At 40.6% G+C, this 21,398-nt stretch overlaps 6 protein-coding genes across 12 annotated transcripts in view; 4 read left to right on the forward strand and 2 right to left on the reverse strand.

Moving 5' to 3' along the window:
* Window positions 1–118: 118 nt before the first annotated feature.
* Window positions 119–1,270, reverse strand: LOC124338536 (DNA-directed RNA polymerases I, II, and III subunit RPABC1). Its single transcript, XM_046792629.1, has 5 exons — window positions 1,040–1,270; window positions 887–975; window positions 627–828; window positions 345–563; window positions 119–282 (listed from the first exon to the last, which is right to left on the reverse strand). Exons 1-5 carry the CDS (start codon window positions 1,094–1,096, stop codon window positions 217–219), a joined length of 633 nt encoding a protein of 210 aa, XP_046648585.1. The 5' UTR covers window positions 1,097–1,270; the 3' UTR covers window positions 119–216.
* Window positions 1,271–1,334: 64 nt separating this feature from the next.
* On the forward strand, window positions 1,335–2,664 carry LOC124338538 (golgin subfamily A member 7-like). The gene is made up of 5 exons (XM_046792632.1): window positions 1,335–1,492; window positions 1,556–1,696; window positions 1,872–2,024; window positions 2,086–2,187; window positions 2,455–2,664. The coding sequence occupies exons 1-5, from the start codon at window positions 1,478–1,480 to the stop codon at window positions 2,509–2,511; spliced, it is 468 nt and encodes a 155-aa protein (XP_046648588.1). The 5' UTR covers window positions 1,335–1,477; the 3' UTR covers window positions 2,512–2,664.
* Window positions 2,665–3,206: 542 nt separating this feature from the next.
* Window positions 3,207–5,128, forward strand: LOC124338534 (26S proteasome non-ATPase regulatory subunit 4-like). The gene is made up of 8 exons (XM_046792627.1): window positions 3,207–3,335; window positions 3,525–3,665; window positions 3,733–3,844; window positions 3,908–4,063; window positions 4,131–4,218; window positions 4,294–4,421; window positions 4,483–4,771; window positions 4,838–5,128. The coding sequence occupies exons 1-8, from the start codon at window positions 3,310–3,312 to the stop codon at window positions 5,062–5,064; spliced, it is 1,167 nt and encodes a 388-aa protein (XP_046648583.1). The 5' UTR covers window positions 3,207–3,309; the 3' UTR covers window positions 5,065–5,128.
* A 120-nt stretch (window positions 5,129–5,248) lies between these two features.
* LOC124338535 (vesicle transport protein SEC20-like) lies at window positions 5,249–6,278 on the reverse strand. Its single transcript, XM_046792628.1, has 5 exons — window positions 6,116–6,278; window positions 5,849–6,042; window positions 5,701–5,793; window positions 5,518–5,639; window positions 5,249–5,455 (listed from the first exon to the last, which is right to left on the reverse strand). Exons 1-5 carry the CDS (start codon window positions 6,197–6,199, stop codon window positions 5,268–5,270), a joined length of 681 nt encoding a protein of 226 aa, XP_046648584.1. The 5' UTR covers window positions 6,200–6,278; the 3' UTR covers window positions 5,249–5,267.
* A 266-nt stretch (window positions 6,279–6,544) lies between these two features.
* On the forward strand, window positions 6,545–10,585 carry LOC124338531 (GTP-binding protein 2-like). Its single transcript, XM_046792623.1, has 6 exons — window positions 6,545–7,147; window positions 7,492–7,701; window positions 8,336–8,502; window positions 8,578–8,636; window positions 8,711–9,744; window positions 9,813–10,585. The coding sequence occupies exons 1-6, from the start codon at window positions 7,082–7,084 to the stop codon at window positions 10,089–10,091; spliced, it is 1,815 nt and encodes a 604-aa protein (XP_046648579.1). The 5' UTR covers window positions 6,545–7,081; the 3' UTR covers window positions 10,092–10,585.
* A 364-nt stretch (window positions 10,586–10,949) lies between these two features.
* The window catches only part of LOC124338529 (protein MLP1-like), a 29,783-nt gene continuing 19,334 nt past the window's right edge, over window positions 10,950–21,398 (forward strand). For 2 of the 7 annotated variants that reach the window (XR_006917865.1, XR_006917864.1), the window contains exons 1-4: window positions 10,950–11,178; window positions 18,949–19,175; window positions 20,069–20,345; window positions 20,530–20,643. Coding sequence is in view for 5 of the 7 variants with exons in the window: in XM_046792614.1 (XP_046648570.1) it covers window positions 11,161–11,178; window positions 18,949–19,175; window positions 20,069–20,345; window positions 20,530–20,643 (636 nt within the window). In the remaining 2 variants the exon portion in view is untranslated. Of the gene's footprint in view, window positions 11,179–12,343; window positions 12,583–15,418; window positions 16,002–16,041; window positions 16,988–18,948; window positions 19,176–20,068; window positions 20,346–20,529; window positions 20,644–21,398 lie in introns of those variants that run through there. The other 5 variants (XM_046792614.1, XM_046792618.1, XM_046792615.1 and 2 more) reach the window with 4 other exon arrangements.

Genomic DNA, 21,398 nt, shown 5'->3' on the forward strand with positions numbered 1-21,398 from the left:
CTCCAGTGGATGATTGATATGCTTTCCCCGCAAGAAATCAATAACAGCACTCCGATAGATGGAATATAGCTGACATTAGTTAGCAAAAAATGACATAATAGTAGACTTACACGCAACATGGCTTTTCAAAACATTTTATTTTATGACGATCAGCACATCAAAAGAGGAAGGCTCAAAATTTCGACCAAAAACTTAGTGGTACTTCAAATGCGGATATCAACAGACAAGACGATAGGAAATGTAGCGCCCTGCAGTTTCACTAGGTCGAACGATTTTCACAACCTGTTAAGTAAATTTATTATAATATATGATCTAAATATTTCACTCCCCTCCTTTGTAGATACCTGTCCTCTTTTAAGTCCAAAATACCGCGCAACGGGGTCCCCCATTTGAATTCGCATCAGTTGATTTTCTTTCAGTTTATAACGACCTAGAAGTTCTTGTTTTTCCTCTGGAGTGAGAACAACATGTTCTGGGACTAATTCATGCTCAGTAATGTTGATAAGGAGTTCAGACTCAGTGAAATATTCCAAGATATATTTTGGTGCCATATCCGTTAAGGACTAAATAGATTGAGAATATATTTTAATAAAGTATCTATATATTGACTTAATCATTTAGTGTACTTGTTTAGCAGATGGTGTCATGCCTGATTGTACAACAATGATGGCCCTTGTTATATTTTCCTCTTGCATTCGCTGGCAGTAAGTTTTGATGGTTTTGATTCCAATTTTAGGCTCATCAGGGAAAAAAACAAACATTTGGTCAGTAGGGTCATCATTGTGTGCAACCAAAACAATAAGATCACTGCGAGCTGGCTTCCGTTCACTGTAGAAAACTTTAATAAGTTTCCAAGCAGTTTTAGTTTTTGTGATAAGATACTTGCCTTGGTTTATCTCCAAACTGAATTTTAAATTGTTCCAAAGTTTGATCCAACTCATCTTGAGTAACTAAATACCCTCTATCGTGGCAAAGCTGAAAAAGAGACGTCAGCTTCAGGAAAATATAACTTGATTTACCGCCCGTTATTCGATATTACCTGCATGATAGTCTTCCGAACTCTCCACATTCGGTAGGTTTCCGATTCATCATCCATGGGAAATCTTTATTCGGTTGTTGTGTTCAAGAAAAATCAAACACGTGCGAAAGTAGATGTTTCTTTTTCGAAATTGAGAAGCAAAGACGAGAAGAATCGAGCAATGCCAAGAAGTCGAAAGTATCGTCTGAATCTACCAATGTGGCAAAGTTTCTTGTATGCTTAGTGCTAACTGCATTCCCCAAGCGGTGAAAATGAGCTCTAGAGCCAATCCTCCATATTTTGCTATTCCTGGCAAAAGATTCAGAGTGGAAAGGCCACCTAGTGAGTAGTAACTATCACTGTGTACCTAATAAGGTTTTTCCAATTTGACAGATTAAGGAGTGAATGGCTTTTACCTTTCCCTTCTAGAGACCTTTATTTCTTAAAAAAACCACTGTAATGGCGTCAAAAAAGGTATTTCTTACTCAACCGTGGTGTCGTTACGAAACTGTTCATTTTATTTATTTGTACGGATAGAAACAAACGACCCCAACTGATGACTTCTCAGCCAGAGGAGCACCATCACCGCCGACACAGAAAGTTTTTATTCAAAGGGACTATAGTGAAGGAACTCAAGTTCGATTTCAGCCCAAATTTCCCTCAGAACTGGAAGGGAAGGTAAGAAAATTTATGTTTTTCATTTTTTTTAATGTTCAGGGTTGAATAGCACTCAAAATAAATAATCGGTGTGTGTGCGTGTTGGATTGTGCACTCATGCCAGAATTATTTATACACAGTTATTATCATTATCAAATCATTTTAATTTTTCTAATACTATATTCATTTGTTTTAGATTGAAAGGGAAAAATTTGAGTATACTCTTAATACTCTTAATGAGGTATATGCAGAAGCAGAAAAAATGAGTTGTAGCTCATGCTGTGAGGGATGTTTCGCATGCTTGACTGCATACTTGCTATACTGTTGTAGTGATACTCATTTTGAGAAGGCAAGTCCGGTAAGAATCTACATATCTAGATTTTGACTTACATCTCCTTTTTTTTTTACAGTGTTTGAAGAAGGTGGCCAAATTTATCATTGAACAAAATGAAAGAGTTTATGTACCTAGAGGACTACTGATTATTGACCCTGTTGAACGAGGACTCAGAGTTGTATCCTTTTAAAAAAACTTAGTTAATTGCTACTAGGTTTTATGTTTTATTCTTAAGTAGCACATTTAAAAATTATAGCAAAATATCTAGTATCAATCGTATTAAATCAAATGGTAAAAAACCTAAAATCGTAAGATGTAGTGCCTTTGCGTAGATACATTGGTAATCCTTAATTTCACATAATTTTAATTTAACATAATTTTACTGAATATTTTTATCTATGCGCCATTCATACATAAACATTCCTTAACTTAATTATCTCTACAGATTGAAATTTGCATTTTCAGCGACAATCCTGCTTCTACACCTGCCAGGAACAACTAAATTTATGAAGACATCCTTGTATCTATATATTTGTAATTATGAACTTGAGTTTTCCTTTTTCATATTCCCATCCTAAGTTTGTGTAAACATGTGCTCATCATCATTAACTACCTAGATATTGTAAAATGAATAAATTGTGAAATGTGATTTGAATATTGATCCTTTGAAACAAATTGGTTTTGTCGTCATTTACCGCTTCCTTTATATCCAAACGTAAGTGAATTGTGCTACCGCGTATGGAAGCGCAAATAGGTGATAAATAAAACGTATAAATTTGTGTAAGGTCTAAATTGGTGAACTGGTAATTTTAAATAACTGCAAATTTAAATCCAGAAAAAAACCCAAGTAGGAGCTAACAGATTTTGTTAGATTAACAAATTAATTTACTATTGAAGTTTCTGATTTGAAACTAGGTGTCTGTTTTATTTCAACTTGCTCATAAATTCAGTTCTGTTTCTGTATCTAGTGCGTAAATGAATAATTAATTACAAAAGAAACCGTCGTTGTCCGTCACGGCATCCAACTAGTTAACAAGTACAAGAACTACAAATAGTTATAAATTAAATTCTTCTCCAAGAGAAGTAAAAATTCTGAAAGAAAAATTAGGCTGAAAATGTTAATCGTCCTCAAAAAGGATTAGTAGATCAGACTGGAACAGAAGTAACGAGGAACGGACCAACCAAAACTCGAGAAATTCAGAATCGCGATAAATTCGTTTTCTTTGGTTTCCTGGCAACCCCGCATGAATTGTCACAAATTTACATCGACTGAACAACTTTTTTCATCGAGATAGCAAAAATGGTGCTCGAAAGTACTATGATCTGGTAAATAAATCCGGTTTCTATCTTATCTTAAATTGGAAAATTGGGAAAGTAATAGTTAAGGGTCATATCATTCCATATTATGGGAGTGATTTTTTTGTTTTGGATTATCTATTTGCTCTACTTGAGGAGTGAATATTAGGCTTGTTGATTTGCAATTTTCTGAGTTAATGCGGCATTTTTAAATTTTAGTGTGGATAACAGCGAGTTCATGCGAAATGGAGATTTCATTCCTAGCCGACTTCAAGCCCAGCAAGATGCCGTTAATATGGTTTGTCATTCAAAAACAAGATCTAACCCAGAAAATAATGTTGGTCTACTGACATTGGCCAAGTATGCATTTCGCTAAGTTGTACAACAATTTGTTCTCTAACTGATGTTTTGCCTCACTAAATTTCAGCACCAAGGTACTGGCAACATTGACTACGGATGCTGGGCGTATACTATCAAAGCTTCATCAAGTGCAGCCAGAAGGCTCAATCAATCTCTTAACAGGAGTTAGAATTGCCCATGTAATATTTATTTTGAATTATTTTGTTCATGAGTTATCTAATATTAATTTACCTGTCTAATAGCTTGCTCTTAAACATCGGCAAGGAAAAAATCATCGCACTAGAATTGTAGTTTTCATAGGTTCCCCCCTGAATTTCGATGAAAAGGAATTGAACAAATTGGCCAGAAAACTGAAGAAAGAAAAAGTAAATGTTGATATCATTTGCTTTGGGGAGGAAGTGAGTTTTTTCTTGTTTTTTAAATAACTATTTTGGTAATTACTTATATGATTTTGGATTTTATTAGAATGGAGGAACTGAAGTGCTGGCTAGTTTTATCAATACTCTTAATGGCAAAGATGGCACTGGCAGTCATTTAGTAACCATTCCGCCCGGTAATTTTATAAATCCTTTTAAAGGATGTATATATTTTTACAGTATAAATTTGTTGTTTTTGTTTAATTTGTAAGGGCCCCATCTTGCCGATGCGCTGATTTCCTCACCAGTCATTCAAGGAGAAGATGGTACAGGAGCGGTTGGAATGGGGGCTGGAGGTTTTGAATTTGTTGATCCTAACGAAGATCCTGAATTAGCTCTTGTAAGTGTTATCACTATTTAAATCGTTTCTTATTTCATTTTAAAATTATTTTCTAATAAAGGCGTTACGAGTGTCGATGGAGGAGCAACGTCAGCGTCAAGAGGACGAAGCCCGTCGTTCGGGAAATCCGCCGGCTACAGAGCCCGCTGCAGCTACCGCTATTGGCGGTGCCCCTGCTTCCAACGAAGATGCTATGCTCGAGCGTGCGTTGGCTATGTCTATGGATCAACCAAGTGTCAATACAACTGTAGCCAGTGCCGCCCCTGCAGCACCCGTTTATCCCGATTTCGCAACAATGACTGAAGAGGAACAAATTGCATATGCAATGCAAATGTCCATGGCAGAAGCTCGTAAGTTTTTTTGTAAGGCGATATGTTGTTGTGTTATGTAGACTAATAATTTAATATAAAATTCAGAGGGACCAGTTAAAACGGAAACCGAAGCTATGGAAGTTGAACCTACGCCAGCAGCTGCGGCTAGTGATGATTACGATGAAGTTATGAAAGATCCCGAATTTCTTCAGAGTGTCCTAGAAACGCTTCCAGGTGTTGATCCTTCAAGTGATGCTGTACAATCTGCCGTCGACGCTTTGCGAAACCAAGATAAAGACAAAAAGCAAGGCAAAAAGCCTGACTCCAAGTAAACAGATTGATTTCTTACGCGTCGCGAATGTTTGATTCCGGAATAAATTGATTTTCATCTGTTCATTACGTCTGCATTTAATGTAATGTGGAAGGATTTTTGTTCAGTTGGCACACAACTGCGTAATTGATTATTCTAGGATGTTTTCGTATTTTTCTGAACTGAATAAAGAAACTCAAAAAATTTTGATGTAGAAATTTATCTCTAGAACATGCGCTTTTGAATCACATATACACAAGCTGCAAAAAATGCAGCCAAAGCTAGAATAATTAAAATCAAATCGGTCGTCTCTCTACGTCCAAACCGGGAAACCAATTTTTTTGTGGTTGTTAAAGCGCTTCCCATAACTTTAAACTCATCCTGATTGTCACTCACAGCATGTGATGATTGAGCTACACAATATATTAATTTAATAGTATTGGTTTAATTCTAAAAATGGATTAATTGTTCATACCAAGTACTTCTAGAGTTCCTCTATTTTGCTCCAGAACACTAGCCATGGATTGACTTATACTTCTCAAATTGGCAGTCACATTGGTTGACATTTTGATAAGTTCCTCTTTTGATTTAGTTTGTCTACAAATTTAACATAAATTCAAACAAGCCAACAAGACAGAAATCAAATTCATAAAGTTACCTGGATCTTACTTCCATATCTTCAGGATTACTGTAAAAGAGTTCAGCTTTGTTTTTTAAACTGACAGTTAGTTGGCACTGTACATTAGCTTTCCTGGAAAGATGAAAGAAAATAATGCATTCTAACATGAAAACTTACAAACTAATACCGAAATGCACTTTGCAGACTTTTCAATTGATTTCTGAAGAGATTGACATCTTCAGATAGTTCTCCATCCTCATCCTCATCTTTGGAAATTTTTTCAAACTCATCAATGCAATTTTTAAGTTTTCTAAATTCTGACCGATATTCTGAGTTCAACAACACAATATCAGCTTCTGTAATATCTGTCTTTTGAATTTTCTTTACAGAAAAAATGTGGGTGATTAATAACAATCAAATTGCATTAATATAATTTAATGTTTGCATTACATACATGCAGAATGTTTTGTATGGTCAAATTTCCTTTCAGAATGTCATTTTTCAAAGATTCGATTTCACTACCTTCAGAATTTTTCATTGTATTTATTATTTGGGGTAAAAGCTTTACACGGAACTGTCTATTTATCGCTACACTGACCTTCTATAAAATTTCACTTCACAGCAGATGGTTTGTTGTGATTTGTGCCACGTTGCCCAAGAAAGAAAAAATTGCATCATCCCAAGAGAAGTATTTTTTTATTGCGTAAAAATAATTAAAACGATTAGAATCTTGGTTTCTAATGTAATAAGAAAGTTTCGTCATAATTTCTAAGCTGTTTAGAAAACTTGGAGACAGAGTGCTGGAGGTCATTCAAGGTAAATCGGTTCTTTTGATGGCGCATAGTATAGTGATAAGCAAAACAAACACTCCAGTTTTGGCACGCTGGATCGTGTACTTGTAATGCTGACGAAAGTGGAATAGAAAGAAGTGAAAGAATAGAGGTTTCGGTTTGTTCTACTGGCAGAGTTCTTTTTAAAAAATTGTGGAATTGGCCTATAGAGAAGAGCAGTTACAGTTTGGACGTGTATTGTGATGTGTAGCTTGTTTAATCTGTGGTGATCTACTCAATCTTAGATGAAATGATACCTCGGACAGCCTAGTTACTATAGTTCATTTCGCGCCCAGTTTCTGTTGTGTTCAAGTCGATCCCCTGTCGACCCATCTTTGATGCCAAGTGAAAAGTAGCTTACAAATACCGTAGTATAAATAGTACCTTTGGAAATCAACAAAAAGTATAAATATTGCGCACAAAACTGTGTCGCATTTGGCAAGGCCCATTCGGCAGTTTTAATTTTAGTGTCGTAGCTTTGTTATTCTCGAGTAAACCACAACAACAAACACATTTTAGCTCCCTTCGCTCGTGCTGGTGGTCGCTAAATTTTGGGTCTCCTTGGGCTTTAACTAGTCTAATTTTTGAATATGGCAATCATAATACAACAGCAGCGTCAAAACAAACGCCATAAAACAAAATCCATTGGGAGCCCCGTAAGTATATTTCATCACAATTTGTGAAAGGGAAACCGCTACAGTCCTTTGTTGTCACATGACGTCAGCATGATATCCGTTATGTTCTATGGTCGTGTTCAGACTTGTTCAGATTTCTTTTTTTTTCCTCTTCAAACCCCAATTCTTTTGTTAACCGTGTTCTAAACGACCAACAGTGGGGCACGTTTCCCTAAAATTTTTATAAGAGTGCAGTGAAAGTAAACACAGAATTTTACTATTTTTTCTGACCCAGATAACAAGACTGTAGAGTGCCCAATAAATAAGATGCACTTTCTTTTTCTATTTATTTACGACTTTATTGTGATGATCTCTTTTTTAAAAAGGACCCTATGGATGCATTTTTGGGGTTGTACGACAATGGATCGGATTCAGACGATGACGAATGGATTTCTCAGCTCGAAATAGGTGATCCTCTGGCCAGTAACAGCAACCAAAAGAAGAATCTACCACCAGAACCGCAATCCGGCAATATTGAATATAAACTTAAACTGGTGAACCCTTCGGAGCAACGGATCCAGCATCTTGTCACGCAGGTATTACTAACGCGAGTATATCACGGATGTGCACTCATCCATTTTTTAAATAAGCAATTAGTTAAAGGATGCTTTCAGTTGTAATTAAAAATTCATGCGGAGAAATACCCGCCATAACTCTTCCGCTTGTAGTAATTAACAAAACAAGAGATTAAATCTTACTGCAGAATTGTATCATTAATCTTTTAGTCAAAACCCAGTCATTAAGGTTGTCTATGGTAAGGTAAGCAGTTTAGAGAAATATGGTTCAATGAACTTTTGAGACCCGGTCATGTGAAACACGTTTTGATGACGTTTGTGATTATTTTGCATGACGTCATTTTTTATTTAGATTACACGTGGAAAGTTTGAAAACGACATCTAGTGCTTTCAAATTCAAGTTACAGATTCCAGGAATTTCGCACCATTGTTAGCGGGGATTCGAAAGTATATGTATTTTTTAGGTTGCTTTTGGTCTAGACCTTAAGTAATAAATAGCCCACAGGGACGGTAGCCAAAAGTGATTCATTATCATACCAAGGGCATTAATCAATATTCCAGTGTTCTTTACGATTTTGATGCACGATTTATGATGAATGATGGATTGATTTTGATTTGCATAACTAAAGAATTCTTCCTTTCGGTGGCTGCGCAGATGAAATGGCGTCTACGTGAGGGTCAAGGTGAAGCAATCTACGAAATCGGAGTAGGGGACGATGGATTTTTGCATGGCTTGTCACGCACGGATATGGATGCCTCTTTGGATACTCTGGGCACAATGGCCAGGCGGCTAGGAGCCTCTGTAACTGTTCTTCGAAGAAGGTATGTCATTATAAAACCTGTTGGTAGTTAAGTTCAATTATTATTAATCCTTTAATTAATTTGTTTTCATTGCAGATCTTTAGATGTGACCGATGATGAAGCCAATGCCAATCTATCTGTGGCGGAAGTACTCGGTTCGTAAAAAAATTTATTAATTGATTTTCGATTTCATTAAATTTTATATTAGTTTTCGCTTGATTAAAAACAGTACGGAAGGTCCCCGATGACCAGCGTAGTATCGACTTACGAGTAGCTGTCCTCGGGAATGTCGAAGTAGGAAAGTCAACATTAATCGGCGTCTTGACTCAAGGTCAACTGGACAACGGCCGTGGCCTGGCTCGGCTCAACATGTTTCGACACAAACATGAATTTCAGACGGGTCGCACAAGTTCTGTCAGCCATGACATTTTGGGCTTCGACTCGAGTGGACAGATCGTTAATTACGAGCAGGCCACTACGGCCGAGGAGATCTGCGATAACTGCTCCAAATTGCTTACCTTCATCGATTTGGCTGGTCACCACAAGTACCTGCGGACGACTATACGTGGATTGACTTCGTATTCGCCCCATTACGTCATGCTTATCGTTTCTGGAACGTCGGGAGTGGTCGGTACCACCCGTGAACACCTTGGCCTGGCTCTTGCTTTGGAAGTCCCTTTCTTCATCGTCATCACCAAACAAGACGTTACCCGGCCCCAAGTTCTTTCGGACACAATTCACCATTTGGAAACTCATCTCAAAGGTCCCGGATGCAATAAGGTCCCATTCCGAATTGAAACGGAAGATGATGTCATTACGGCTGGCGCCGCTTCGCTTTCGGAGAAAACCGTGCCCATCTTTGTGGTGTCGAGCGTAACCGGACGGGGGCTTAATCTTTTGACCAAATTTCTGCATCTGCTGCCACCGGGGTGGGGAGCGCTGGAACGCGAAAAGATGGAACAGGAGCCGGTGGAATTTCAAATTTACGAGACGTTTTGTCTACCTCAAGTTGGCACCGTCTTGGGAGGCCTTTTGACCCAGGGCGTCTTGACGGAAAACATGAAACTGCTGCTCGGACCTCTAGAAGATGGATCGTTTCATCCGGTTCAAGTCCAATCGATTCAGCGGTACAAATCTTCGTGCCGAGTCGTCCGAGCTGGGCAGAGCGCTTCGTTGGCCCTCAACATCGAGTTGCCCAACATCCGCAAGGGAATGATTCTGGCTGATCCGCACCTTAATCCGCAAGCTACTCTTTTCTTTCAGGTAATTGATTATGATTAAATTGTGATGGATGGTTCTCTCATTAACACTTGTCGCATTTTTGTTGACAGGCTACAATCGTTGTGCTGTTTCATTCGACAAGCATGCACAAGGGGTTCCAGACGACGGTGCACATTGGCAGCATCCAGCAAACGGCCGTCCTGGAAGGAATAATGGCCCAGAAGCACATCTCGACCAACGATACGGCGTCCGTTCTTTTCCGCTTCTTGCAGCATCCGGAATTCATCCGAACAGGATCGAGACTCTTGTTCCGTACGGGAAGCACCCAAGGAATAGGCAAAATCACCCAGGTCTTCCCAATTGAAATTGACAGCTGTGTAGAGAAATGAACGCCACCTCGTCTCCGTTTCCTGACCTAGATTCTTAAGTATCCGCTCCCTTAGGGACATAGATTTTGAACCTCGAAAAATGTCTTAACATCCGTTTAATTCACGCCCCCGTTTTTAAATTAAATTCAGCATTCTTCTTAATATTAATTGTATGATAACCAAGGGAAGCCCCACATGTTTACCCAAACAGTGTGTCGTGTTGCGAAATTTGATTGTCGTTCCTACCCTCACTCGCAAAAGTTCAAAGACGTTTAAAATTATTCTTGAATTTAAAGTTACGATATTTTTTTTCCCCTTTTTTTCATTTACGAATCCGGCAATCTCTTGTAAAACGACTTCCTCATCGCCAAAATACTTGTGTTCTATCTATCTTCCCGTTTCCTATCGAAGGATGTCAAAGCCTTAAATTCTTTGTTCTTTAACACTACGTTGTGTGTGTGTGTGTGTGTGTGTGTCGAGATTTTGTCGGATATATACGTACAAACTAGAAACGACACGAGACCTTTAAGAAGTGGGCGTCTTTTTTCTAACTTTAGGCCGATCCCGGCAGTGTACGAGAAACAGCAGTTGGGTCTCAAAGAATTTGAAAAGAAAAATATGGCCACAAGCCAAAGATGCGCGTACATCACTGTGGTCGACCTAGAGAGAAACTGATTGAAGGCGAGTCTCAGAGTATAGCTTTAGGACTATCGCGGATGGAAAGACCCGAAACAAAACACAGAGATATATTTTTGGATCTCCGAGTATGTGTCGGGTGTGGGAGTAGAAACGGGCCGATCCCGTTGGTCGTATTTCCCGCTGCGTTCGCTCATCCTCCCTATCCTGTCGCCCCCTCTGTTTCTGATCTTTCCCCCAGTGCGTTTCATTTCAACTCTGAGCGTCCACGGACGCAGTATCTCTCCTAACTTTCTCCATCTATTTCTTTTTTTTTTATTCTTTTTTTTTTATTTCTCCTTCTCTCAACTCAAGAACGATCCTTAAACAAGTGCTAATAACATCTTTCCTCTACAAAATTTAATACGTCTTAAATTAATCCCGAAATCGAACGAACGAAAGCTGATAGTACACGATGAAGCCCACAAAAACGGTAAGTAGGCCGGTCTAATGGCATTTGCTAAAACTTGTGTGCTTGAAAAGTGAACAGGATTTCTTTTGTAAGGATTTTTTGGGAGCCCCCTTTGTGATGTTGATGAGGCTAAAATGGTTTCTTTTGTCTCTCGTACGCCTATATAGTACGTGCTGGGTGAATTCCTTGTCTGCCTTTTCGGTCGTAAAGTTGATCGAGTCATTAAAGAAAACCAAACCAAAATGCTCGGAATTACTTAGCGGTTGGTTGAAAAATTCCTCTTTAAAGTGAGAAAGAAACCACGGCACCACAAACGTCTGGTGACAATTTCCAACCATTAAGGTCGTTGCGTAAGACTTAATTGTTCTTGACACTTGATATAGCTAATTTGTTTTTGAGACCTGGGTGACTGGGCAGTCCACCAAAAGAAGCTTTGAACCGAGGGGCGTTTTGCTTCTAAAATTGATCAGTAGAAAGGGGCAGGACCAAGTTTTTAAATACATTCCAACTTGGTGTGTTGCATGTTTATAAATGTACGCACGCAGAAAATAAAAGAATCAAGTAAAGCTAACACACCACGTGACCAGCACTGTCGGTATCGATCTTTTTTTTTCCCATGTCACTCTTCATAACTGAAACGCAATAGGGCACTCCCGAACGAACGCATAGCTATACCCACTGGGGGTCCATGGCGGCTCTGTCCATCATTTTGCCAGCAGTGACCGTATTTTCTTTTGTTTCGCAATCACTCGACTTTCACACACTAGTTGAAGAAAGGTGACACAATAAAAAACCTTTCCGGTCGTGGCAATAAAATTCTACAATCATTTTTCCAGTTGAGATGGACTCTAATGGCTGTGTTATTGTTTCTTTTTCTTTCATTTCTATCATAACCCAGAAACAAAAGAGAAAATTGTGCTTCCATTATTAGATGTGGCAACCGTTTTCAATTGACACTTGATCGACTGGAGCAATTGTTATTATTCAGTCCTTTTTCTTGTTTAAGTTCTTTCACCTCTAAAAGCTCGGTGCTGAGTACTCGCCCATTATTCCGTTTCCTTGTCGTGAATATTATAATATTCGGCCATCGCAACAGACTTTCCCTTACACATATACAGCTGCGACGTCATAATAGCAGCCGAAAGGCAGAGCTCTCAACAGCCAGTGGGTGGGTTTCACAACAACATCGACAGCGGCAGCAGCAGCACCGACAAAAGCCGTCAGTCGAAAGTTTGGCACCACCAGTATCGGTAGTACCATAACGCACCTGGCAGTGCCTCTCGCCGGTCGTTACCAATCCAACATCATTCTCAAAACATCAACAGTATTATCGATTCCAATTCATCACTCTTGAAAAGGTCGACAGAAACTTTCCTTTTGTTTCTCAACGAGACTCTCAACGTGGCTTTCACCAACTTCGTTTAGGTTCGTACAGTTACCATCATTATTACACAACCACGTGTTTTTTTTGGAGGGAAGACACACACATATGGTTTCGCCATTTTTCTTATTATCGTGTCGGATTTGGCTCGAGGTGACGTTTGGAGAGTGATGGGCGAAACCCCCGTGTAAATATTGTTGCACATTGTAATTTTTTGGCGTTGACTTTATTTATATGAAGAATTGTTTTCGGTTGAGAGCTTTCGATTAGCTTTTTTTGTGCGTCCCCAATTTGGCATTGTGACATATGGCTGGTGTGCTATACGTGCATCATGCTGGTGAAATTTTTATCTTTTGTGTTGTGTTTGTGAGCTGAACTACATTCGTTATATGAGTACTGGGTTATTGATTCATTCCCAAAACAAGATAGGACCGGCTAAGGGGTATATATAGGCTGGTAGAACATCGATACTACTTCTTCTTTGCTCCCTTTTTGTTTTTATTACGCCATCATGGCCTTGCAAAATGTTCATGAGTGCATAATCAGCTTAGCAAGTCGAATGTCAGATTTGCGTCAACGGTCAATGTCCTAGTGTACGTGGCACTGAACGCAGCTCAGATAAGCATTATTTCTGCTCTTGTTACTCTCTCCAAAAACAAAAAAGCTTAGAGTACGTACACATTTTGACATTTAGCATCAGTATCTATCTAAAGTCATATTCGACTGCTATATGCACACACAAGGACGAAGAAAATAAATATCGTGAATCCTTTGCAATGCCGGCGAAAAATTTCAGGGTGCGTGATATCCGGTTTTTCTTTTTCTTCCCAAAGTCATGCATAATATGACGGTCACACTTGCTTCTTCTTCTTCGGCTAGTTATTATTTAAAAAAAAAAAGGATCGATAGTGAGAAAGAGGGGAGAAAACTATTAGGATAAAAGTTGCAAATTGCATCAATGACATCATCGGCAGCCGTGCCCAGCAAACCTGTTAAAAGAACTCGCTGAGCCTTTCTGATCTTGGGCTTCTTCGCCAATAGCGAAACGTTCACGGTGAATTCCTGCGCTGCCGTAACTGCTGCTGCTGCCCGCCGATCGTTTGCAGACGACGGGAGTTGCAACATAGTAGGAAGTCTCACGGGGAGAACAATATAATTGGCAATTCTTATCGATGACTGTCTTGAAGGAATTCAAGTTGCAAACAACAACAACTGCATTCCAGGTTTCGATTCGACGGTCTCGGTAATCATTTGAAATTTTGAAATCTCATCGGGAATTCATTTAATCCCCCCCTTGTTACGGTCACATAATGTTTACAAGATTTTTTGGACTGAAATTTTTGGCTTCAGATTGTGAAGGGAAAGGTGAGGGATATATTTTGCTTTCTACTTAAATCATGTCGTGTCGTGTTTTTAATGGCCGCCGGTGCGTTCTCCAATTTTTTTATTTTATTTTCACAAAATCCATCACACTAGTCATCACGCTATATATACACCAGCTAATAACATGAGGATTTTTATTAATAAAATTTCACCGTGTTCCCACCTTTGCAATTCTTCGACCGAAAGAGGAAGGAAAATGTGGGTCTTTGAGGAAAAAACCAGAAAAGCCAAGAGTTTTTTACCACCAAACAATTGTTGAAAAGAATATGAATAAATATCCGTACAGGACAAGAAAAAAAAAGAAAGGAATGAACAAACGAACGAACGAAAAAGAGAAGGAAAAAAGAACCTTGGCTCAGTGCCCGATTGGCATGGGATCAACGTGTGCATATCCATATGAAAAGCACGACGGGATCGAGCGGGCCGGCCTGAATGTAATATGTAACCGCATATACAACGTATACACACGGCGCCCGCCTCTTAACCTCCTCAAAAGTCTCATGCTGCAACCTCGCCGTCGCCTCGTACCATTTTCATTCCGTCCGTCTGTCTGCTGCTGCGTGCGTGTATATATAATTTTATATATATTTTTCTTTCACTTTGGAACTTACAACTCTCGTTTACGGCTTGTTTTTCATTCGGAAATCTCTTTTGATTTTCAAGGCTAAGTTTTTGTTTCTCCCTATCATATTTGTGTGTTTCCCCCCCGGTTTTATCCATTTCCTTTCCTTGTTTTTTTTTTTTTTTTTTTTTATAAAGGCTCGCCTTGATCGTTGTATCTATTCTATTCATCATCGTTGTATGAATAGAATTTATTATCTTCAAGTGAATTTAGAAAAGGATAAAGAAAGGCACTGGCTGGGTTTCCTGTAAATCACAAGTTAATTGTCATCCCCATTGTCCGACTATTTCAATAGGAAGTCGAAAGGGAACCAACCGCTTTCTTCGTCGGTTGATTATTTCAATTGAATTATTAAGAGAGGCTAACCCGACAGCAACGACAGCAGCTGCTCTCGCTCTTGGAAGCATTCAATTGAGACACTGAATTGTTGTGTCTGGATTTTCTTTTTAAAAAAGCCCAGACAACCCGATCTCCCGATACAAAACTGTACCAGCAACAAAATCGTCCATCACAATTTGCCATTTCTCACTGGGAGAATTCTTCGAAGGCGACAGACATTTGGCGATCGACGCCCAAGATGTCTTGTAGTATATTTTTTTGTTATGTTAGCCACACCAACTCGATCGTGATTTATCCATTAGATCACCTTGTTTGGGACGTTGTAGCGAAATGGGGTCCCGCGTCTAAAAAAACAAAAAGGGAACGACCGTGAAAGAAAGAAACAAAACCAAACAGCAGAAAAAAAGAAAAAGGAAAGATTGATAGAGGCAGCAGCCAACAACCAGGCCGTAACCTTTTCGTTGGCCCCGGTCGCAGTCTCAGCAGCAGCTGTTTTCACTCAACAATTTTCAGTGACTGACGGATCCTTGAAGCGTGAAGACGCGCTCAGTTCTTTTTTTTTTGTGCTGTGCTTGTTTGATTCTTTCCCTTTTTTTATTCTTGTTGGTGCGTCTTGATGAATCATTTGCTTTTCTTATCCTCAAAAGAGGTTTCCAGAAGTAAAAGTAGTGCCGAATAATCATACGTGAACACTGAACCTGGTACTACTGCGCTGTTCTTTTTTTGCGGAATTCAAGCAACTTCTAATGCAATTTGGATGCCATTTCGTCAGTGTTGGGAAAAGAACAACAGATCCCGCTGATCCTTAATGCGTGTGTTTGTCTGCGTGCTCGTCAAACCCAACCCAGAAAAGTGCCATAATCCTCCTCCCCCTGGGCTGAATGACAAACGAAACATTTCCCGTATTGTTTTTTTGTTTCTGCCAGTTCAGACACCTCCACAGTCGCCCAGTCGGTCCGTGTTAGTTGGACGAGTGAGTCGCGACTTGATGACGACGCTGGAGAATTCGCAGTCGTAGGAGATTCTAGCTTCAATTCTTATTCGTTTTCTTGGCCGCCAGTCACGAAACCCATTCTCCACCTGTCTGGATCCCCCCCCCCCCTCACCAAACTTGATGAAGTATTGCGATATTATTTTGTGTAGCGTGCGAAACAGATAAGAAAATTTTTCCGAGTCCGACACTCTATTATTTCCAAAAAAGATAAATACTTTGAACGTGAAAAAAAGATAGCCGGTCGTGCTGATCGGGTTTAAACGTGGGAAATTATCGGTATTCTCTCGTCCGTTGATATTTTTCCATGTACAAATAACCAAAACCTCTTATTTTCTTTCTTCCAATTTCCGTACAGTGAACTGTTGCGGTTTGAGAAACTAAAAGGTTCATTGTTTATATACTCATTTTGGCTATACGTCGTCTAGTCCGGCGATGATCTTTTTTCTCCGGCTAAGAATTCCCCAAACATAAAAGTCTTGGCTAGTTATCTGCTTGACTGTCCTTGTCTCTCTCTTCTCTTCTCTGGCCTAGCGCACTCCCAGGTGTGTGTGTGTGTGTGTGCGCGCTAGTTGGTGCTGCCCAGTGAGTGGATCGAAAGGTGCCGGCAGCGCCAGTCCACAACAGCAGACTTGTATATTCTCTTTTACACTTGGTTCGTCTCAGCCGGTCGACTCGGTAGCCTTGTTATTTCTCTCTCTCTCTCCGTGTTGTGTACGTGTGTGTGTGAGTACTCTGGTAAAATAGTACGTTGTGTTTTCTTTTGACGTTATATTACACGCACGTTGAGCATACAGCAAACACTCGATTCGTTACGCTGGCAAGTATGTACTACTACCCAGTTGGTGGCGTGTTGTTGTGTGGACTTTGACTGGAATCGACGACCTCGATGGCCCCCACCATCACAAGAGAAACCGATGGGAAAAGTGTCGTACATCATTTTGTGAAACTGCTGTTAAATCCCTTCTAAACTGCGTATTTCCTTGCCTTGACTTGACTTTTGTTGTTGTGTGTCGGCTGTTTGTTGCTGCCGGGCTCTGGTGACATTCCAACTGGATATCGACCCGACTTTTGTCCCGTCATCCGAATAATTCAATAAGACCCTGGAGTGAGAGTACGTAAGGAATCAAATCCTCCTCATATCACCGCCAACGTCGTTTTTCACGGTTTTGAATTTTTGAACGAAATGGAATGTCTTTTGGCGTGTTATTGCCGTGCGTTTAAACGTGGCGATGGGTCGGGAGGGAAATTCTTGATAATAGATTCCACCTCGTTATTCATTCCGTCCCGGATGTATCGTCGGTGACACACTCGACTTGCGTTTGTGTTATCGTAGGTTCAGACTGTTTTTTTGTTTCCTTGCTCTTCTTATACACACAACGTCACTGTCGTGTGCTCAACTTCCGCCTATTTGCGTCTTTCCCCCTGGAGTTAATCACGCCGAGAGGAATGTCTTCTCACTGTTGTTGTCATCCCCAAAGTATCTTCTCTCCTCTCCCTTTTTTCTCGGCAGACAACAAGAAGATGACGTGATTATATCACATGGGAGGCAACCTGAAACGTGCGTGAGTCAAACTCTCCTTGCAGGTCCTTGAGATCGGGGCTGCAGAGAGAGAGAGAGAGAGAGAGAGGAGAGTGTGTGGGTTGGCGTTCGTTCACGGTCTTTTTCGGAATGAATTGCAAAGTCGAAGAAAAAGAAAAAAAAATTCCCAAATAAAAGAAGCCAAGAAAAATCTGAAAATCTCGCGTAGTGACCCGAAAACAATTTCTTCCACCCCATAAAAGAGAAAGAGACAAGAACAAGAAAAAAACAATAGTAGAAAAGTTAACCACTCTTAAACTGCTGGCCGTCATTTCACGGTTGTTTTTTTTTTTTATTATTTTTATTTATTTTTGTTGCCGTTATTAAATGTCCCTTCTTCTTTTTTTTCCTATTGTCTCTTTTGAATGGTCGACGAGCGTGGATAGTAGTCTGTGCGGGTCCGTCGGGGCCTTTCTGTTCAGTCGCGTGAACCGTTGCATTCGGTTTGTATTTTTGGTTGTTTTTACCGTTAGCTTGACCGCACTGTAATATTGCACACACACACCGTACGCGAGTGCAGACTACTGTGTGTGTGTGTGTGCCGAAAAGGGACAAAAAAAATAGCAGATAAATTAGAACACCCAAAACACGCAACAACACCCACAAAAGGGGGACAGCCTTCGTTTGAACGTATTGGGTAATGACGTGAGTCAAAAACCGCCGGATGAATCAAAGGGGGGGACTCTCTCGTCCTTTCACAGTCAGTCATTCTTGGAACCGCACACACACACACAGGCTTAGCTGAGAGAGAGAGAAGATGGCTGGATTATTTTGATAATCTACAAGATCGTCTGCCGTTTCTTTTTGGGAGTTTATTTGATTATTTCTTAAGGAGAGAGAGAGAGAGTCGACCTTTATTTTTCATTCATTTGCGTCATCAAAGCTTTTTAAATAAGGCGTGGTCCGCGGGAGGCCTCTGTTTGGAGTTGGTTTACGATTACGCCATAGAGTATACACTTACTTAGATTACAATGTCTATTTTATTTAGATATATTTTTAACATGCTATATTCCGCGATGAGTTAATCTCAAGTTTAGCCGGCGGCGGCGATGATGGCGGGAAATATGAAATACGACACGGGAATCTGGTTTCACGAAATGAGCGCTGGGCGGGCGGAATAAATAATTCTGTGGAAACTCCTTCCATCTGGTGGTACGAAAAAAAGGCTTTTTCAAAATTCTTATTCATTCCCTGGAACGAAATTCAAAAATCATCGAAAAGAAATCAAACGGAGAGAGAGAGAGAAATATCTTTGGGGATTTTAAAATTGCGGAATAGTCCGGTCGCTGAACGGATGAACAGATGGTGTCTGATGACTGCCCAGCAGCCTTAGGTTATCATCATCAAGGCCAAATTCAGCATTCTTGTTTGTACCGACAGTTGGAATGACGAGAGCAGTAGACGCCCATCACGCCTTTTATCATTTCGTTTGTCATCTTTAAATACTTCTGGCCATTTTTGTCTAAGTTCTTTTCTTTTTCTTATTTTTGCAGACGAGTTCGTTTACACGGAAGATGATGATGGCCTCAGAGCCGGCCAACGGTAATAGCATGCCGTCGGTCATCCTGGGGTCGTCCTCGGTGGTGGGAACCAGTTCGGCCGCCTCGTCCATGTCGAGCCTGACGCTCCGTGACCAGCAGCACCACGTCGAAGGAGCCAAGGAGCGCAAAGAGCGACAGATGCGTCGCTTGGCCGCCGAAATGGACGACCAACGATCAAAGTGAGTTTTGACGAGCAGTTATTGTCGTCACCTTCTATTTCGTCCCGTCTCCTACCTCTCGTGTGTCGCCCGGAACGTTGACCGTCAATCACGGAAGCACTTTGGAATAATAACCGTTGCGCACTTGCGCCTCCAACTTCTCATCTCCTTCATTTTCCAGGGTGTTGTCGTTGTTGAAATTCCAAATGAATTTCGAGTTTTTTTTTCCCCCCTGGACTGCCGTTTCCGGGGACCGAGACAACCGCCCGTCGTTTCTCATCCGGCTGAAAATTCACTTCCCTCTTGACTAGAGAGATATGGAATATTCTGTACCTACTAGATCATCATCCCTCATCATATTTCAATGGACTGACTCTCGGGCCGCGCGTTGATGTGTCGCCCGTCCGCATTGTGTAGGGATTCCAGGCTGCACTTTCCACGCCGACCGAAACGGGCTGTTTTTTTATTTTTTTGTTTTCCCCCTCACCAAGTTGTGTGCTCTACCGTTCGTTCACCTCATCTATTACCATCCGTCAAAATGTGTCGCCCAGCAGCAGCTCTTCTCTCCCTCATCTAACGTTGACTGGAAAACGCTGTCGGCGTGACTGTACACAGCCGCCCAGGCTGTCTAATGTCGAGCTATAAATAGAATTAGTGTACATGTACCGGGCGACACACAGGTAGACGCACTTGACAGACTTCCCGGTTCCATATTATCCGTCATATGAATAACATTTATGTGTGACTTTTTTTTCTTTTGTCCGTTGGCATCACACAGAGAGAAAAAAGGAAAAGAAATGCCGGTGGGATTATTATTTGTTCCGAGTCTCGAATGTCATTACCGTGTGAAAAGATTTTAAAAAATGTTTTGACTTGTTTTTCTTTTGGTTGTTATCGCCGGTCGATATCATCAGATTTGAACGCGACAAGGCGGAAGCGCTGAGCCATCAAAAGGAGGCCATGAACCGCGCCTTTCGCGTCCAGCTGGCCAAATTGCTCAAAGAGAAGGAGGAGCTGCAGCGAAAATGTCAGACGCTGCAGTCCAAGGAGCCGAACGGAAAAATCACCGGCAACGGCCTCGCTAATGCAGCGGCCGCCTCGAGCCAAGCGGCCGCCGCTGAAATGCTGAAATTAATTCACGAAAATTCCATCCTGCGCATCGACAAGAAGAAACAGGAGGAACAACTGCAGGTGAAGGCAACAATCAAATACACTACAGATTTAGGACCGTATTGTATAAGTAGTCGGATGTTCCTTGTGTGTGTTGGAAAAAGGAAAAATTTAGAAACCGGATTGCTTAGTCCTTCATTTCTTATGGTAAACCCAAAAATGCTCATCTACATTTTTCTGTTTGTTTCGATAATTGCTCGCCCAGCTGATGAGGGAAAGTGAGCAGCACCGGTTCGAGAATATGCGCAGTCTACTTGATGACAAGGCTCGTGAGTTGATCACGTTCCAGAAGCAGTTGCGGCAACAGATCGCCCGTTTGGTAAGTCGAATCGATTCTTCTTCTTGTCATTTTTTTGAAATATCTTTATGGCGTTATTTTTCTTTTTGAAATGAATCGCGCAAAAAAACCTGTAGCCATCAGACAATTCTATTTAAAAAAAATCGATTATTGACAGAAACACCTGTGCGAAAAAATATCGCGTTCGTGTTTCGCACCAGGGTATTGCGTGAGGCAAAGTCAGTTCAATGACCAAAAAACACTGAACTGGTTTCTGTACGTATCCCTAGCAGTTATTATTGTTTGTAATTGGATTTTATCGAGCGCTATAGTCTACTATTAATTACAGCGATTGTAAATTGGATCACGCAGACTCGTATGGCTTCTTCCACCGAGCTGGAGCGCAGCAGCTTTCACACGTGACAAGGAGATGAGCGAACTTGTGAGGGATTTTAGAACGAATCTGCTTAGAGAGACTTTGGGATTTTCATTTTTGCGCAATTGCATTCCGTTGTGTGGTAATCCTGTCAGCAACGCCAACATTAATCCAACGTCTCGTGTCTCACGATCCATTGATGGTAGGAAATGTCCCACCAATCCCACCGTCACGTGCGCTATTAGAAATTCAAATTTACCATATTGGAAAAGCGACAATAATCGTAAATTCACTTGCGTCGTGCACGTTGTTGATCCTTACCCAAAATGGAATTTTCGTATCGACACGCGAAATCTCTTTTCTTTTTCTTAGAAGATTTGGCAAGATTTGAAACTTTTCCCTTTAGTTGCAAGTCGCAATA

This window comes from Daphnia pulicaria, chromosome 4 (assembly GCF_021234035.1).
Source record: "Daphnia pulicaria isolate SC F1-1A chromosome 4, SC_F0-13Bv2, whole genome shotgun sequence".
In the NCBI taxonomy this organism is placed as follows: Eukaryota; Metazoa; Arthropoda; class Branchiopoda; order Diplostraca; family Daphniidae; genus Daphnia; species Daphnia pulicaria.

Coding starts and splice junctions, on each gene's coding strand:
- LOC124338538 (XM_046792632.1), top strand. Junction 1,697..1,871: donor CCTCAGAACTGGAAGGGAAG/GTAAGAAAATTT, acceptor CATTTGTTTTAG/ATTGAAAGGGAAAAATTTGA. Junction 2,188..2,454: donor TTGAACGAGGACTCAGAGTT/GTATCCTTTTAA, acceptor TTATCTCTACAG/ATTGAAATTTGCATTTTCAG.
- LOC124338535 (XM_046792628.1), bottom strand. CDS start 6,199: ATGAAAAATTCTGAAGGTAGTGAAATCGAATCTTTGAAAAATGACATT. Junction 6,043..6,115: donor CCATACAAAACATTCTGCAT/GTATGTAATGCA, acceptor TTTTCTGTAAAG/AAAATTCAAAAGACAGATAT. Junction 5,794..5,848: donor AGTCTGCAAAGTGCATTTCG/GTATTAGTTTGT, acceptor TCATCTTTCCAG/GAAAGCTAATGTACAGTGCC.
- LOC124338536 (XM_046792629.1), bottom strand. CDS start 1,096: ATGGATGATGAATCGGAAACCTACCGAATGTGGAGAGTTCGGAAGACT. Junction 829..886: donor CAGTTTGGAGATAAACCAAG/GCAAGTATCTTA, acceptor AGTTTTCTACAG/TGAACGGAAGCCAGCTCGCA. Junction 564..626: donor TGACACCATCTGCTAAACAA/GTACACTAAATG, acceptor CAATCTATTTAG/TCCTTAACGGATATGGCACC.
- LOC124338534 (XM_046792627.1), top strand. CDS start 3,310: ATGGTGCTCGAAAGTACTATGATCTG. Junction 4,219..4,293: donor TTTAGTAACCATTCCGCCCG/GTAATTTTATAA, acceptor TTAATTTGTAAG/GGCCCCATCTTGCCGATGCG. Junction 4,772..4,837: donor AATGTCCATGGCAGAAGCTC/GTAAGTTTTTTT, acceptor TATAAAATTCAG/AGGGACCAGTTAAAACGGAA.
- LOC124338531 (XM_046792623.1), top strand. CDS start 7,082: ATGGCAATCATAATACAACAGCAGCGTCAAAACAAACGCCATAAAACA. Junction 8,637..8,710: donor ATCTGTGGCGGAAGTACTCG/GTTCGTAAAAAA, acceptor GATTAAAAACAG/TACGGAAGGTCCCCGATGAC. Junction 9,745..9,812: donor AAGCTACTCTTTTCTTTCAG/GTAATTGATTAT, acceptor TTTTGTTGACAG/GCTACAATCGTTGTGCTGTT.